This window comes from Chanodichthys erythropterus, chromosome 17, assembly GCF_024489055.1.
Source record: "Chanodichthys erythropterus isolate Z2021 chromosome 17, ASM2448905v1, whole genome shotgun sequence".
NCBI classification, from domain to species: Eukaryota; Metazoa; Chordata; class Actinopteri; order Cypriniformes; family Xenocyprididae; genus Chanodichthys; species Chanodichthys erythropterus.
This window is the reverse complement of record NC_090237.1, coordinates 2,332,213-2,350,767: the sequence shown is the minus strand read 5'-3', so window position 1 is coordinate 2,350,767 and position 18,555 is coordinate 2,332,213. Positions and strand designations below refer to the sequence as shown.

At 39.0% G+C, this 18,555-nt stretch overlaps 1 protein-coding gene across 7 annotated transcripts in view; it reads right to left on the bottom strand.

The window, feature by feature from the left end:
- Positions 1–496: 496 nt before the first annotated feature.
- The window catches only part of LOC137005266 (eukaryotic translation initiation factor 4 gamma 1-like), a 50,144-nt gene continuing 32,085 nt past the window's right edge, over positions 497–18,555 (bottom strand). For all 7 annotated transcript variants that reach the window (XM_067366086.1, XM_067366085.1, XM_067366089.1 and 4 more), the window contains 17 exons: positions 17,061–17,453; positions 16,778–16,924; positions 16,282–16,518; positions 16,094–16,198; positions 14,137–14,472; positions 13,732–13,843; positions 13,544–13,652; positions 8,285–8,550; positions 6,836–6,957; positions 6,577–6,749; positions 6,370–6,495; positions 6,148–6,229; positions 5,256–5,354; positions 5,010–5,147; positions 1,991–2,072; positions 1,707–1,847; positions 497–1,621 (listed from right to left, as the gene is read on the bottom strand). In XM_067366086.1, the coding sequence (XP_067222187.1) occupies positions 1,440–1,621; positions 1,707–1,847; positions 1,991–2,072; positions 5,010–5,147; positions 5,256–5,354; positions 6,148–6,229; positions 6,370–6,495; positions 6,577–6,749; positions 6,836–6,957; positions 8,285–8,550; positions 13,544–13,652; positions 13,732–13,843; positions 14,137–14,472; positions 16,094–16,198; positions 16,282–16,518; positions 16,778–16,924; positions 17,061–17,453 (2,850 nt within the window). In that variant the 3' untranslated portion in view covers positions 497–1,439. The remainder of the gene's footprint in view (positions 1,622–1,706; positions 1,848–1,990; positions 2,073–5,009; positions 5,148–5,255; positions 5,355–6,147; positions 6,230–6,369; positions 6,496–6,576; positions 6,750–6,835; positions 6,958–8,284; positions 8,551–13,543; positions 13,653–13,731; positions 13,844–14,136; positions 14,473–16,093; positions 16,199–16,281; positions 16,519–16,777; positions 16,925–17,060; positions 17,454–18,555) is intronic.

The following is an 18,555-nucleotide window of genomic DNA, read 5'->3' as shown; positions in this document are numbered from 1 at the left end:
TCTTGACTGTAACGGCACGCAATGCAGATATTTTTCCAAACGCATTCAGCATATGATAAACGTACTTCAAGCAAGATAAACCTCAAGAAAAGGAACATCGACACACTTTTGTCCTTTTTTTCATTGCAATGTTCTTTATTATCTTTTCCAGTTTCAAATGTGAAAAGAGGCATTAATTTCTCTCAATTAAATATTTAAAGCAAAAAAAGAAAAAGAAAAAAGCGCAAAAAAAAAAAAGAGAAAAGAAATATTTACATAATTTCATTAAACTATAATCAATAACTAGAGGAGGATAATTGTACAAGCCGTGTGGTTAAACCGCAAAGAAAAAAAATTAAATACATGAAAACAAAAGCCACAAATTAATACATGGCATTAAAGTTAGCATTTTTATTATTGAAAAAACAAAACAAAAAAACAAACAAAAAGAAAACATGTATTTACAGGGCGCTCCTGAAATGCATCTCCACTCCAAGGAGCTGAAAGGCATGTAGTATTCGTACTCTCATTCTCCAGCTTTTTTTTTTTTTTTTTTTGTAGTTTTCTCCTCTTAAACACTTTTATTTCTATATATATTTTCAAGTCGTAATAGTGATTTATTTTGTAAAGTCCACTACAGGTGCAAAGAGCACATCCACAAGAGCTCCTCGACACCCTGAAGTCTCTGCCCACCTCATATTTTTTAAATTTTTATATTTTTTTGTTTAAGTTTGAATGATTTCTCCATTAAGTATGATGTGATGAACCGCATGTCACGTCAGGTCAGGTCGGGCCGGCAGAAGCGTCTCGGCGGCCAGCAGCAGCAGCAGCAGCAAAAAGGTCAAAGTTGAATGTTTCTATCAAGTTCATCGCCCAGAGCTGCAACGAAACAACTGAAAAACCGCAGCTCCGAAACAGGGTGATGCAATTTGCATTTTTAATTAGATTTTCTGTCATAAAAAACATAGAAAAAAGAGCTCAAATCACTCCACTAGAACTAAACAAAATCCCAAAATCCAATCAATCCTCCTCCGTTACAGCAACACGCACACGGTCAGCCGGTCCACGCGAAACTAGATCACAAATATAAAGGGATTCAAAACGGAAAATAGAACTCTGAGCAGCTTTCTGTCACCAGGGAGTGACATCATAAACAAACGATTCAATGAAGTGATGTCATCAACGTCCGTCTCCATGGCAGCAGGAGCAAGAAACAGGAAGTAGCAATTCTAACGGCTAAAACTGCGGCGAGCAGATAAGGCTTGTCATCCTCTAATACTTTTCAATACCACTTTATTTCGTTTCAGTTCAACGGCATTTTTCTTGCGCAAACAAAAAGACAAAAAACAAAAAATGTTGAAAATCTCCCAAGTGTTTTTTTCAATCTCCAAATATATTTAATGTTTTTTTTTTCTTGCTCTCCACATGAATCCATCTCGGTAGTGGGTGTGGCCAAAGACCTAGCTGTTGTCTGATTCGTCCTCAGCTTCACGCAGCCAGGTAAAGAAGGCGGTGACGGATTTGAGGGCGACGCCTTTGCCTTGCTGCTCGGCGGGGTCTTTGCTGGACTCCCACCTGTAAAAACCCTCCTCTTTTATGACATCCTCATCATAAAAGACGTCGAAGAACATCCGCAGCAAATCTGCAGAGAGAAAGAGGCCGATATCATTGATGAAGAGGAGAAGTGACAGATATCTGGCTGCATACACGCATACGAACACACTTACTTGGCGGCTGCTCCATTTGTACCATCAGACCCTGTAACGCGTACAGCGCCTGCAGCTCTTTCTCTTCGTCTTTAATGTAGCGCTGCAGCAGCTTGGCCCTCTGGGTAATTTCTTTAGTGTCTACTTTATATGGATTCTCACCTTGACAATGACAGGATGAAAACAAAATTAAAGCCGACATGACATGATTCACCAGTGCTGGATTAAATCCTGATGTTTAAAATCAAGCTCCGCCCTACATTATTTCCCAGTGTTATTTTGAAAGGAGAAGAAAAGTGACTCACAGATAATGGCAGCCTGACAGACTGCGGTCATCAGCGCTCGGACAAACATGTTAGATGTTGTTTGCTGCTCGTCCAGATTGGCCTGCACAGAGGGACAGGTCAAAGGTCACTGAGGTGACAAACACAGCTGCAAAAGCTGAACAGAACAGCTATAATTCATCTCTAACTGAGTTGTGCCATCATATTTGTAGCTGTAAAGTCCTAAAGGTACATGGAGACAGAAAGAATATTAGTTGGGAGGAAAAATTTCAAAGCTTTTGTGTAGTTTGTGTTCTCTTGAGAAACTTTTGCGAGCGAACGCAGTTTCTTGGCAGAACACAAACGTTTGTGAGCGAATGCAAAGTTTATTTTTGGAGCGCAAAAATTTACTAGCAAATGGAAGTGCTGAAATACGATTCTTCCTCCCAGCTCATATTTTCCCCATTAACAGAACTTTTGCGTTCCATTGAGAAACTTTTGCTTATAAAAAGGTCTGTGTTTTCTCAAAAAAGTTTCACAGAAAAACGCAAAAGTTTATTGGAAAAGCACAAAAGTTTCTCAGGACAGCGCAAACATTTCTTGGAAGAACGCAAAAGTTTCTCAGATAAGCACAAATGTTTCTTGGAAGAATGAAAAGCTTCTTGGAAGAATGCCAACATTTTGCGGAAGACCGCAAACATTTCTTGGAAGAACGAAAAGCTTCCTGGAAGAGCGCAAACGTTTCTTGGAAGAGTGCCAATGTTTCTTGGAAGAGCGCAAACGTTTCTTGGAAGAGTGCCAATGTTTCTTGGAAGAGCGCAAACGTTTCTTGGAAGAGTGCCAATGTTTCTTGGAAGAACACAAAAGTTTCTCGAATAAGAGCAAACATTTCTCAGATAAGCACAAACGTTTCTCTGAAGAGCGCAAACGTTTCTCTGAAGAGCGCAAACGTTTCTCTGAAGAGCGCAAACGTTTCTCTGAAGAGCGCAAACGTTTCTCGGAAGAGCGCAAACGTTTCTCGGAAGAGCGCAAACGTTTCTCGGAAGAGCGCAAACATTTCTCGGAAGAGCGCAAACATTTCTCGGAAGAGCGCAAACATTTCTCTGAAGAGCGCAAACGTTTCTCGGAAGAGCGCAAACATTTCTCTGAAGAGCGCAAACGTTTCTCGGAAGAGCGCAAACATTTCTCGGAAGAGCGCAAACGTTTCTCGGAAGAGCGCAAACGTTTCTCGGAAGAGCGCAAACGTTTCTCGGAAGAGCGCAAACGTTTCTCGGGAGAGCGCAAACATTTCTCTGAAGAGCGCAAACGTTTCTCGGAAGAGCGCAAACGTTTCTCGGAAGAGCGCAAACGTTTCTCGGGAGAGCGCAAACATTTCTCGGAAGAGCGCAAACGTTTCTCGGGAGAGCGCAAACGTTTCTCGGGAGAGCGCAAACATTTCTCTGAAGAGCGCAAACGTTTCTCGGAAGAGCGCAAACATTTCTCGGAAGAGCGCAAACATTTCTCGGAAGAGCGCAAACGTTTCTCGGAAGAGCGCAAACGTTTCTCGGAAGAGCGCAAATGTTTCTCGGAAGAGCTTAAATGTTTCTCGGAAGAGCGCAAACGTTTTTTGGGAGAGCGCAAACGTTTCTCGGGAGAGCGCAAACGTTTCTCGGAAGAGCGCAAACATTTCTCGGAAGAGCGCAAACATTTCTCGGAAGAGCGCAAACATTTCTCGGAAGAGCGCAAACGTTTCTCGGAAGAGCGCAAACGTTTCTCGGAAGAGCGCAAACATTTCTCTGAAGAGCGCAAACGTTTCTCGGAAGAGCTTAAACGTTTCTCGGAAGAGCGCAAATGTTTCTCGGAAGAGCTTAAATGTTTCTCGGAAGAGCGCAAACGTTTTTTGGGAGAGCGCAAACGTTTCTCGGAAGAGCGCAAACGTTTTTTGGGAGAGCGCAAACGTTTCTCGGAAGAGCGCAAACGTTTTTTGGAAGAGCGCAAACATTTCTCGGAAGAGCGCAAACGTTTCTCGGAAGAGCGCAAACGTTTTTTGGAAGAGCGCAAACATTTCTCGGAAGAGCGCAAACATTTCTCGGAAGAGCGCAAACGTTTCTCGGAAGAGCGCAAACGTTTCTCGGAAGAGCGCAAACATTTCTCTGAAGAGCGCAAACGTTTCTCGGAAGAGCTTAAACGTTTCTCGGAAGAGCGCAAATGTTTCTCGGAAGAGCTTAAATGTTTCTCGGAAGAGCGCAAACGTTTTTTGGGAGAGCGCAAACGTTTCTCGGAAGAGCGCAAACGTTTCTCGGGAGAGCGCAAACATTTCTCGGAAGAGCGCAAACGTTTCTCGGAAGAGCGCAAACGTTTCTCGGGAGAGCGCAAACATTTCTCGGAAGAGCGCAAACGTTTCTCGGAAGAGCGCAAACGTTTCTCAGAAGAACACAAACATTTCTTGGAAGAACGAAAAGCTTCCTGGAAGAGCGCGGAAACGTTTCTCGAAGGAACACAAAAGTTTTTCAGATAAGAGCAAACATTTCTCAGATAAGCGCAAACGTTTCTCGGAAGAGCTCAAACGTTTCTCGGGAGAGCGCAAATGTTTCTCGGAAGAGCGCAAACGTTTCTCGGAAGAGCGCAAACGTTTTTTGGCAGAGCTCAAACGTTTCTCGGAAGAGCGCAAACGTTTCTCGGAAGAGCGCAAACGTTTCTCGGGAGAGCGCAAACGTTTCTCGGGAGAGCGCAAACGTTTCTCGGAAGAACTAAAAGTTCCTCAGGACAATGCAAAAGCATTGAAATATGACTTTTCCTTCCAGCTCATATTTTTTTCCCCATCACCAGAACTTTTGCTTTCCTCTTAGGAACTTTGAGTTCACTTGCAAAAAAAAAAACAAAAACAAAAAAAAAACAATTCTCAAGTGAATGCAAATATCAATGAAATATAATTTTTCCTATCATCTCATATTATTTCCCACCACATGTGCCCTTAGGGGCTCTGTTGTAAAGTTCCTTATTTCACCCTTTTAAGTGGTTGGAAGATAAAGATGCAGATTCAGTAGTACTGAATCCAGAACATCCTTTAAACCACACACACCTCCACCCAGTCAAACATCCTCTGGTTGTCGGCTTTCTCCTGCAGGAGTCGCTCCAGCTCTCTGGTGATGTCTTCTGGACTCAGAGATGATTTACTGCTCTTCCTGACACACTCCTCACCCAGAGTGAACTCCACTCCCTACACACACAGATTATATAGCAAATTATTAAACATATGCTTTAGCAACATTATACAAGAATCATAACTATAATTCCAGAGCACTGCAGTTGCAGTCAATTCACTGACCTTTTCGGTGACAAACTTATTGACGTCCTCATCTTCAGGCAGGAAGTCTTTCCAGCTAAGACCTGCATCTCTCCACATCGCTCCCACCTTCTTATGACTCTGAGACAGGAAACAGTTCAGAACAGACACTTTCAGAACTTGATTCGAGGCACAGCACTGTGTGCGATTATATATGAGGAGGACTATAAAATAACCATACTAATAATAATATAATAATAAATGTATGAATAACATGTAAAAAATAATATAATACATTTTTTTTATTATGATTAGTACTAAACAGAAATAGTAAACAAAACAATATTGCTAATTCAATATTTAACTTTCAAATAAAATGAGTTTTAAAGAAAATTAATAATATAATAATAATAATAATATTTTACAGTACAACTGTGAAATTACAATAAAATTACTCTTAATTTCATTTTCAATTGTTAATCCATCACACTTTAATTTTGTTAGAGAAATGCAGAGAAGCTTCTCTTTTGTTGACAACAATATTTATTATTTTTTATCATGATTATTATTAAACAAATTTAGTAAACAAAATATAAAATTGATAATGTAATTTACATTTTTAAATAAAAAATAAGATTATTACAAAACTTATATTTATGGCTGTCTTGAATTATTCTTGTTTATAAGTGCTTCTCATGAAGTTATAAGTTTGAGAAGATTGTTTTGAGCATACAGTGTTTTCAAATGCACATTATAAGCAACCAAAGCTCAGATCAGATTGTGTTGAGCAGCATTTACTGACGCTGAAAACACCGGCGGATCATCATCATTTAAATCAATCGCAGCCATCGCTAAGCAATATCGATTTTATTTTAATGAATCATGCAGCCCAAGTGTCAGGACGTGAATTAATCAGTTCACACAAACATCCTACCATTCCTTTACAGAGCAGGTTGAGGATTTCCACCAGCAAAACTCCAGCTATCCCAAGAGGCACCAGTGGTTTAGACACCTCCCTACAAATACAGCACAGGGGTCAGAGGTCGTTCCAAGCTCCAACAGATTAAAACCTTGTATCTTATTAACAATTTTCTTTGTTTATTGATTGTTGTGTGGCTTCATCAGGGAAATCGTGTAAAGCAGTTTGCAGGCTCACCTGAAGAGAGGCCCCATGGGAATTCCTCCCTCAAGCAGCATAGGGCAGATCAATTCAGCCAGGTACAGCCAGATATGAGGAATATCAATGGCCATATCTTCTGCAACCTCCAACACCTCCAACAGCCTGACACGATTATTAGGAATATATTAGAATATATTTAAATTCATTTGGCTATAAAGATTATATTATGCACACATCTCTCACCCTTTGTAGTATTGTTGTGTAGATAGTGTTTGTGTTTTGACCAGCTGGTGAAACAGTAAACCCAAGTGCTCTCTAGCAAGGGCGCTGCGCTCCAGCGTTGACTCGATTCCTGTCCGGACGAACACGGAGAGCAGGGACGAGCAGTTCAGCTCACTGACGCACTGCAGTGCCTCCTTCAGGACAGCAGGATGAACAACAGCGTGAGGTTAAAAACAACACAAAGCAAAACACATTGGCATGAGTGTTTAAGTGTATGTACCTTTAGGTCATTGATGTGCAGGTACTCCTCTATGATGGCAGTCGATTTCTTCTCCAGTTCCTCCTCCGTCAGAGCCGGTTTGGAGGAAGCAGGTGGAGGAGTGGGAACAGATTCTCTCTTTACTGTAAAAAAAATAAACAAACACATTCAACAAATCCTATAAAAAAATCTCATCCATACCAGTATGCGTTTTGTTCCATCTGCATTAAAAGAAATCCATTTTTATGTGACGTTTTACTTTACATAAAACATGCAATTCTGAAGTCAATTGTACTGCAATAACAGAAACTGATAATACTGTAATTTTGCAAATTAATGATTTCATTTAGATGGAAACCAAAACTGAAAATAAGTTTTTAATAATCAGTTAAGCAAATTTATTTGATAATCAACACTCAAATAAAAACATTTTAACATTTCTATCAACTTTTAAATGATACCTCAATTTAAAGTTGAAATGTAAAAATTGAAATGGTGGCTGTGAAAAAAAAGCTAATTTATTCAAACATATGAAGAGTTTGGTTCCAAAACGAAATAACTCCATTTTGATTAATTTGAGTAAAAAGGTGTTTTCTTTACCAAGAAAGTGGCAAGATGAAAACCAATATTTTCTGTTTCAAACTTTCACATAGCATCTTTTGGTTATAAAAACATTAAAAATTCAAATCTACATTTTGATTTTAAAAAGTTTATTATAAAAACTTATTATTTTTTCACCAAAATGCAATAAATCCATGACATTTTTTTTTTTTCCAAAATACAATTAATCCATCAATATAAAAGTTATTTTTCAAATTGAAAATACACAACAAAGCAAGTTAATTCACATATATGACAGAGTCTAAACTTTGCCAATATTTATTTTATATACAGGCATTTTACTAAAAATACATTCAGCCGTTGTTCCCAAAATGAATTCAATGGGTCATCTTGTTAATGTTATAAATTATTTGTCATCACCGATTAACGAGTATCTGGCGCCACCGCACGGTTAAATAAACACATTTGCCGAGTACATTGGTATTAAAACGTCTTTTTAAAAAAGCCTTCAATGTTTACAGTGGGTGGAATGGTGCGCTGTGATTGGTTGAGCGGATATATCACGTTCTGCAGAAAAAGGAGACTGGCGTTTGTCGCGTTTTGGAAAGAACGGGAGAAAACATGACAGAATAACATGACGGATATCACATTTTGCGCAAAATTGATAAATGACTTTTCAATACCAACCAGATACAATACTGATTTTGGCAGAAACTCAATTTTTTTGAAAATGGCGTTTATCGCGTTTTGGAACCAAACTCTTCATATATTAATTAAGACAAGTTAAAATAATAGAATATGCTGAAATGAAATTTCATTTCAGCATCACTAGTAATAATATTACAATATTAATATTAATAATAATATATAATATTAACTTGCAGAACTATTATGTTCAGTTCATCTTACCATTCTCGCGGCTGCCGCGTTCTCTTTCTCTCTCGCGCTCGTCCGTCATGCTGGAAACGCGCCGGACCATTTCGGCGGGGCGCTGTTCTCGTTCTCGACTCCTCTCTTCTTTTTCACGGCTAAAACTCCGCTTGCCAACCGCGGGGCGATTCCGGTCCAGCCGGTCTGATCCGCGGTCATCACGGCGGTCGTAGCGGTCGCCGCCCCGGTCCATGCGTTCATCGCGCCGGTCGAAACGATCGCTGCGTTCCCGACTGGAACTACTCCTGAGACATAAACAAGGGGACAAACTCATAAATGGAAGTATATAATTAAGATACTTTAAATGAGTCTACCCCCCATTACGGTTATAAACATGAGCCTCGTCTTAAAGGCAAAGGGGGAGATGTTGCTGTAATTTAAAGTAATATTTTCAGCATTACTCTAGTCTCGTGTACACTCCATTTAGCCAAGGTCGCAAACCAAACTCCCTGCTACAAATATGGTAGAAATATCACTTCTACCACTAATGATTGCTTTATAAGTAATCTTCCTGATCAGTTTCTACTCCTCGGCATACCAGACAGCTTAGAAGAACTCGATGTTGCAACAGAAACTACTGACTCTTTCTTTTCCAGCACTTTAGACACAGTTGCTCTTTTGCACTTAAAGAAGATTAAGGAAAATAGTCTGATGCCGCGATATAATGAGCACATTCGCTCCCTCAAGAAAGCATCCCAAAAAAAGGGAGTGAAGCTGGAAGAAAACAAAACTATAGGTTTTTCATATTTTGTGGAAAGAAAGTGTTATTGCATACACAAAGGCCTTAAAAACGGCTAGATCTGCTTATTTTTCGACTCTTAGAAGTTAACAAATACAACCCTAGATGTTTATTTGATACAGTTGCTAAATTAACAAGAAATAAAGCTTCAACTTCAGATGTTTCCAAACAGCATGGCAGTAATGACTTTACGAATTTCTTTACTTGCAAGATTGATATTAGAGAGAAACCATGCAACCATATACTACAGTATTGCATCAGACATCGTGCTATAGACCCCCTGAGGAACAATTCCACTCGTTCTTTGTTATAGGAGAGGACGAATTGTCTAAACTTGTTAAATCAACAAAATAAAAAAAACATGTATGCTAGACAGACTAAGCTACTGAATGAGATGCGTCCAGAAATCATGGATCCTTTTCTTAATATTAATTCATCAATGTCATTAGGATACACAGCAAAAACCTTTAAGATGGGTATTAAACCTCTTATTTAAGAAACTCAACTTGATCCTAGAGAACTAGTTAGTTACAGACCGATTTCAAATCTCCCTTTTCTGTCAAAAATACTAGAAAAGGCAGTTTCATCACAACTATGTTCCTTTTTAGAAAGAAATGGTATCTGTGAGGATTTCCAGTCAGGATTTAGAAAATTCTGTTGGCATTAGTGGAACTGCATTGGCATGGTTCAAATCATACTTATCTGACCGTTATCAGTTTGTAGCAGTAAATAAAGAGATGTCATATCGATCACAAGTTCAATATGGAGTACTGCAAGGCTTAGTACTAGGACCGTTGCTTTTCACTCTGTACATACGCTGAAGATACTTAGCTCTATATTTCTTCACACCCTGAAGAATCTTACCAATTCACAAAATTATCAGAATGCATAGTTGATTTAAAAAAATTGGATAATTTCCTACTACTTCTGAAAAAACAGAGGTTTTCATTTTTGGACCGAAAACTTCTTCACGTAATAACCTAGAATACTGGATGGCTGCTCTATTAAGTCTTCGTCATCAGCTAGGAACCTGGTTGTGCCCTTTGATACCAATATTTCATTTGAAAGCCACATTTTCTAGCATCTGTAAAAACGCATTTTTACATCTCAAAAATATATCTAAATTAAGCTCTCAATGACAAATGCAGTATGACCATATTAGTCTGGCTCTGCGAACACTGCATTGGCTCCCTATTAAACATTGCATACATTTTACAATCTTGCTAATTACTTACAAAGCACTAAATGGTTTAGCTCCCCAAAATTTGAGCGAGCTCTTAATGCATTATAGTCCTTCACATCTATTGCAATCTCAAAATTCTGGCCAGCTGATAAAACCTAGAATATCAAAATAAACTGCAAGTGGTAGATTCTTTTATTTAGCACCTTAACTCTGGAACAATCTTCCTAGCATTGTTCGGGAAGCAGACACACTCTGTCAGACTAAAAACACATCTTTTTAACCTAGCATACACATAACACGATCACATTTCTGTAATTCACATCCATTAAAGTATTGTTAGGCTGCATAAATTAGGCCAACCAGAACCAGGATCACTTCCCATAACACCCAAGTATTTGTTGCATCATAAGAGGAATGGCATATACGCTAATATTAGTCTCTCTGTTTATCCCGAGGTTACCGTAGTCCGCCGCATCCGGTCTGTATCCAGATCAGATGGTGGACCTGCATCTAGACACGACCACAACGCAGCCCTGAATGTCAGCAGAGATCCTGTCAACTAGACAATCCCCTGTGGAGACCTCATCGACACGACAGCCTTCGGCACAGATCCTCAGCAAACACCACAAGAACCAGACAGGTCCTCCGCACAGACCTATGACCAGCCTCGTCTTCATACTGGCGTGATGAATTCGATCTTCAAGCAAAAGGAACTGGATGAAATATTTGAATGCTACAGATCCATAACCTGATTCTGACTTGTGATGCAGCCAGAATCATGATAACACCGTGTTCGTTCGTTGGCCAGAGGAGAACTGACCCCCTGACTGACTCCATTCTGTCACCTGAAGGAATTTGGGTTCCTTGCCACTGTGGCCTCTGGCTTGCATAGATGGGGACACTTAATATTCAACAATACTATTGATTTGACAGCACTGACACTATTGCATGAGAAATGAAGTTGAAGCTGGATGATGACATCACTGTTTTCTTCAGAACAGCTTTATAGATGAAATGAACTAATTTAATAACCGATGATCTTTACAACAGACAATATTTTCTTTCAGAGCTGCTGTACAGCCAAAATGAACTGTTTGCATCATTGAATCATTTTCCTGTTATCACTGTAAAGCTGCTTAGAAACAATCTGTGTTGTATAAATCGCTATATAAAGGTGACTTGACTTAGAGTAGCTTGATACCACTTTTCATCCCATTACTGCAGAATTCAGTGTCACATGATCCTTCAGAAATCATTCTAATATGCTGATTTGCTGCTCAAGAAACATTTCTTGATAACATCTTATTTTACAGTCACACATTACATGTACTTGCTATAGTAATGTCAGTAAATCATGCATAATTACATGCAAACCAAACCCTAACCCTATAGTAAGCACATGTTAATTAATATCACTTTGTCCTTAAATGTATAATGAACAAGTATCAAGGACCAGTGGTGGACAGTAAGAAAGTATTTGGTACTTTAGTACATATTTCAAGTATCTGTACTTCAGAGTATTTCTATTTTGGGAAACTTTTACTTCACTACATTCCAAAGCATAATATCATATATTTATGATATAAAAACATGTCATTCCTCTTTCTTTCGAGCTAAAGATATCGACATCCGCCTCTGTGGGGGTTTACACCAGAAAACATTCAACTCAAACTGGAAATGAGTTATGCATTTTGGCCGTTCATTTACAAGACAATGGCATTTTGGGGGCCTGAAAATGCAAACGTTTGAAAGCGGATTTCAAGGGAAATTCTTCTATAATTTTGTGACTTCTTTGGAAATTTCCATTATTCGCTCCTTTCTTCCTTTGATTTCTGCTCCAATTAACTGGTACCGTCCAATATTTTGCATCTGGAGTGGCATTCTGCACTTTTCTTCTAGTGACGATTCTTCTAAAGGCAAACTTCCTCTTCTTGTATGTGATTGCTGAAATGTCACTAGATTATGGCTCCAGATAGCCTTGTTCTTCTGTAAGGTAGTATCACTTATCTTGTGCAACATTATATATTGCCAGTGAAACAAATATAAAAAAGCTCATAAAGCTCTCTCTCAGTTCCTCTCTTCTATATATGCATACAAAGGTTTGGATTATTCTAGAAAAACAGTTCTAAAAAGTTCCTGAAAGTGATAATTATAAGCAGTAATATTTGTTATATGGTTGTTCGAATTTTTTGTTTTTTTTTTTATCTAGGAAGGATGACCTTTTTTTAAAACTAGGAATTATGGTCTTTTTCATTGTTTTTTAAGCAAAAGTTCATTGATTTATGATATAGGAAATCTTCTATTTGAAAAACAGTCAAAGTTATAACCCCAAGTGGACATGTCTGCATCTGTGCGTCACATCCGTACAGGGTAGACGTTATTTTACCTAAAACTGCCAACTAATGCAAGCATCTCCGCTGTTGTTGTAGTAGTTACAAATGATATAAAACTATTATGTTTTGACCCATGTGATGTCTGTACATTGTATTTTCATACTAGGCTATTTGTAGCCACATATGTACCCAAATTTTGTTTTTTCTTATTTTTAAAATATTATATGGTACATTATTTTACTTGTATTATCAGCAAGTTAAACTGATATTGTAGTTTACTGAAGTTTAATGTTTTTATAGTGTGTAAGTTATGGTAAAAAATAAAAAAATAAAATCAATAAAAAAATCAATACATATCATATAGTCTGCACTAATCTTATCTCTGACTAACGAGTCTGACTAGAGCTGGCTAAATAATAAACATGGTTCATCGATTGGTACTTTTTACTTTTAATACTCAAGTACACTAAAAGTCAAGTACTTCTGAACTTTTACTAAAGTGAAATGGAAAATTTGTACTTTTTATTTTTACTGGAGTAATATTTTAAAACTGTATCTGTACTCTTACTTTGTCCACCACTGACAAGGACACCTTTTTTACCCTAAGGTGGAAATGTGTTCCTATATTAATGTGAGTTTCAAAAGTTGAAATAAACCCTAAAGCTGTATCTGATTTTTCTCAAATATATTAAAATAAGCAACGTGCATTAAAACGAGCATAAAGTCTTATATCCAACAATACTCGTTAAATAAAAATGACACCTCTTAATGCTACATCTAGTAAAAACATTGTAGTTTTTACTAGATGTAGCATTAAGAGGTGTCATTTAGTGTCAAATAGTAATTTGTAATTGTATACAAATTACTATTTGCATTACAAGAGTGTCAATGTTCTTAAAGCATTACTTTTAAAGCACAAAGAGAAGAGATATTGTGTGTGCGCGCAAGACCTGTTGAATTGCATGAAATGGTAATAATCTGACCTGTGAGGAACCCTCCTGTCAGAGTCCATGCTAGCGGATGAGGAAGAGGAGGAAGGTTGTTGAAGTGCTGAAAAGCGATTCAAAGTGCTCGTACGACCAGAATCTTGGGCTGTAAGCGAACAGATAAGAGTTACATCATGGCCGGAAACGTGTGCATAATAAAATCCAGTGCATTTAAACACACTCACTGCTTTCGCTGGGTTTGGCTCCAGAGCCTCCGCTGCTGCCTTTGCCCCAACTACCCCACGTTCCTTTACCTCCAGGGGCCAGCAGCTGATTATTGAAGTCCAAAGCGCCCGGCTGCATCACAGACAAACATCATTAGTGTTCAGTGTACGAGTCGATGAAAAGCTTAACTAACTAAAATAATAAAAATGTAAAATTCAAATAATATTTAAAATGGTTTCATCATAATAAAAATACAACAGTTAAGATAAAAATTTATTTTATTTGCACATCATGGGACTATTAACCGTGAATGTGTATTTAAAGTGTAATCAGAATTTGATTATTTATTGATTATGGATCAGACCTTGGTTGGCTTCACCATCATCATCATAATAATAATAAGTTTGACTGATGGTGGATCAGACCTTGGTGATCTTGCTGAGTCTGGTGGGATCGATGGGTCTGTTCTTGGTGGAAATCGGCACCGTGTTCCAACCATCATCAGGTGCCTGGTTGCCACGGGAACCGGGTGTGTGCGGCCCACCGCGTGGCCCCATGCCACCCATGCCTCCTCCTCCGCCGCCACCGCCACCGCCGCCGCCGCCTCCTCCTCCTCCTCCTCCTCCACCTCGGCCTTCCTTCTTAGACATGAGCTGCTGTTGAACTTTGACCTGCTCTCTGTGCTCCTCCAGCTCCGCCTCCTTGTGGATCTGCTCGATGGTCTTCGGACCCAGATCTCCTCTACGCGGAACCCAGTTATTCTGAGAGACGGTGGGAAAATTAACTCAAAAAGAAGAACTACAAAAACAGAAATGCTTTAAAAATTTGACAATTCTTGTTTAGTTTTTTATGGAATAATTGCAGAATTTATTATAAACATCCTCATCATTATTGTTTTAAATTCATGTTCCTCGTAATCTTGAATCAGAATATCTTCCCCTCCCTCTTGCAGCAGCATCTCTTCTCTGATGACGAGGGCGGGGCAACCTGTCACTCACATGAGATCCACTAATAGCAAACCACAACCATCCAATCAATTCCTCTCAGACTAAATCAAGCCCCGCCCCACTTTTTTGCTCTCGAAGCAGTTTCACTTGGATATATGTGTCACAATAGGGAAGAAAAGACTGCAAATGTGTCTTCCCAATGTGTAACTCTTTTACTCCCTCCCTCTTTTCTGAACTTCAGTTGTGCTTCAACTGAAATGAAACTTAAAACGGTCTTCAAGTTAACCATCTGGAAGGGTGTGTGTGTGAGACACACATGGAGCGAGTTTCCTAAGAACACACACTGAGAGAAAGAGATACGACTGCCACAGCACTCTAATATACACTGGAAATATCTGTACAGAAAAATATTTACTTTAATTCATGCTCCTGGTTTTATTGTGCACAAGGTTTTATCCTGCACCAGGAAAATGTGAACCGTTCACCACAGACCAGGACTATTAATTAATGAAGTAAATATTGGATTCTGATTACAAGACAACTTTAAAAATTCTTGAATGCGTTCAAAACAAAAGATTCGTAAAGCTTCATGAAGCAGTGTTTTGAAATCATCCATCACTAGATATTGTTTAATAAAGTCGCTATTTTGTAATTTTTGAGGCACAAAAAGTATTCTCGACGCTTTATAATATTAATGTTGAACCACTGTAGTCACATGATCCGTTTTAAATATGTTTTTAGTAGCTTTATGTGCACTGAAAAAGGGAGTGTTATTGCTGCCAATTCAGGCCTCACTGAGCCATCGAATTTTGTCAAAAATATCTTAATTTGTGTTCTGAAGATGAACGAAGGTCTTACAGGTGAGGAACGAAATGAGGGTGAGTAATAAATGACATTTTTATTTTTGGGTGAACTAATCCTTTAATAACAAGTGGCGGTAGGTTTATTAGGCTGCTGTCACTTTAAGACCTCATGCACAGATCTGAAATACAGACACACATCTGGGTTTCTCCAAACTGTTTACGTTGACTTAAGACATAATTGACTATGTTTATGTAAACCTTGTGTGTATTTGACAGTTTAAGCGCAATAGGACGTGATAGATAACATCATTCAGTACTCATGCGCTGTTTAATAGGCTTTTAGTGCGCGCGCGCTTCGGCTGTATGCGCTCAGAAAGGCGCGTGTCACAAGGCGCAAGGCTTTAAAACGCATGCAAATAATAAACTTTTAATAATAAACCTACCTATGCGTTATGTGATGTGAATGTGTATCGTGTCGTTCACTATGTTGGGATGGAGGCGCCAAGACTTCAACTGATATGTGCATAGTAGCAAGATACTACGATATTTCTTTAAAAGCAGGATTGTGGAGACATTTTTATCGTGATATCGCACACCCCTACTCACACACTCTCACTCTCACAGCTTCTTACCCGTCGTAAATCAATAACGTCCTGTAGCATGAAGCGAATTCTGGAAGAAGTTTTCCGCTCCTTAATAATTTTCTCCATCTGGTTGAAATATTGATCCATTCGGGGCTGAAAAAACAAAGAGACACAGCTCAATATTAACATTCACATGAGTCTTTTGGCCGGTCCTAGATGTAATGTGCATGCATCACCTTCGCCTTCTCAAAATCCAGATCCTTCCCAATGGTCGACAGCAGCCGGCACAGACACTCTAAACTCTCTTCGTCGTGGTTCTTCAGCAGTTTCACGATGCAGTCGTGCATGATGGTTTCCGTCAGCATCTTCAACTTGAACAACTCACCAATGAACTTGATGTTGCCTAGTGATCGTCGCCGGGCTTTGTCTTTGGCGTCTTCAAGCTCCTCCTTCAACCTTTGCTTCTCCTCTTCCTGAAGGGGCAGAGACAGGAAGTGAAGTAACCATGCTATTTGTAATGATAAATAACATTTTTTAATTCTAACATTGTATAGAAACGTACCATACCATGCAGTATGCATACTATATACTGCAGAAATAGTCAGATTGGCATGCTAGTATGCTACTTAGAACACATACTGTCTTCCTGCTATAAATCATGACGATTGTGGACCAAATCATATGTTTCAAAAAGCAGTCAAAATTGGGATTCGTTTTTTTCTTTGTTCATACCCCTGCGGCAGCATCCAACTCTTTCTGCTTCTTCTCAAATGTTTCATCATCATCTTTATCCTTCTCGAACTCTTTCTGACAACGATTCAGTAGCAACTTCCTGAAATTCACAGACACTCCAGGTTTATCTGTGGTGGGAACTTTCAGCTGTAACAAGAGAGACAAAACACACCAATTAGAGTTGAAGAATTGGCTTTTGCGATCACTGCACTGGTCAGACACACGTCACAGTATTGCGACCTTCACTGGAGCTCAAACACAACCATTTTGATCACACACTCACCCCCATAAGGCAACGGCACATGTTGGCGTAGGCGACAGAGAAGTTGGGCTCTGAGATGGCCTTCTCAAAGATGAGGTCGATAACTCCTTTCAAGCGCTCTTCCGTGTCAATGGTCAGTTCAGTCACCTGCTTCATGAGCGGCTGGAACATCTGCGGCGTCAGTTTGTTCAACACACTGCGGACGCGCTTGAACAGCTCCTGCGTCTTTATGAAGTCGGGGTCATCCTCGTCGACGCGACCTGACACGCTGCTGCGCTTCACTGATGGTTTCCAGGCCTTCGCCGCTTTATTCAGCTGGACGTCTTCCGTCAGGGAAACGCTCGCGATGATCTTCCGTGGCTCCTTCCCGCGCTGACCTTGACCAGAACGTCGAGGGCCGCTCAGACCGGACGGCTAATGAGACAGAGAAAAAATTATTTATTCATTTACTACTTTTTATTTTTCATGTCAGCAGAAAGGCTTCTTCATGGTGAGAACAAAGTCAATAATAAAAGTCATGCAATTAATAAAAAGATATATGAGAAGATTAAGATAAAGACAGAACGATAGACAGATAGAATGATAGACAAAATGATAGAATGACAAAACGATAGAACAGACAAAATGATAGAACTGACAAAATGAAACAACAGACAGAACGAAACAACAACGTTAGAACAGACAAAATGATAGAAACGGTAGAAACGATAGAGCGACAGACAGAGTGATAGAACCACAGACAAAATTATAGAATGACAGACAGAACAAAACGACAGACAACGAAACAACAACAGACAGAATGACAGAGAACATGATAGAACAAACAAAATGAAAAAACGACAGACAGAACGAAACGACGACAGACTAAATGATAGAACGGCAGAAAAAATAGAATGACAGACAAAACGATAGAACGACCGGCAGACAAAACGATAGAACGACCGGCAGAACGAAACAAAGACAGACAAAATGATAGAACTGACAAAATGAAACTACAGACACAACGAAACAATGACAGACATAACGATAAAATGACAGACAAAATGATAGAATGACAAACAAACAAACGAAGAAAGACAAAATTAAACAATGGCAGACAGACTAATAGAAGGACTTATAGAACGATTGACTGAACGAAACAACGACAGACAGAATGTCGGACAAAACAAAACAACAGAATGATACAACAGACAAAACAACAGAATGACAAAACGATAGAACGACAGACAATAATGATATAACAAACAGACACAACGATAGAACGACAGGCAAAATGAAAGAGACAAAACGAAACGATGGAACAATAAAACGTCAGACAAAATGATAGAATGACAGACAGATCCAAACAAAGACAGACAGAACGAAACGACAGACAGAACGGTAGAACAATAGAACGACAGACAAAACAATAGAGCGACAGACAGAACAAAAGAACAGACTAAAAAGAAATGACAGAACGATACATCAGACAAAATGACAGAACAAGACAAAACGATAGAACGACAGACAGAACAAT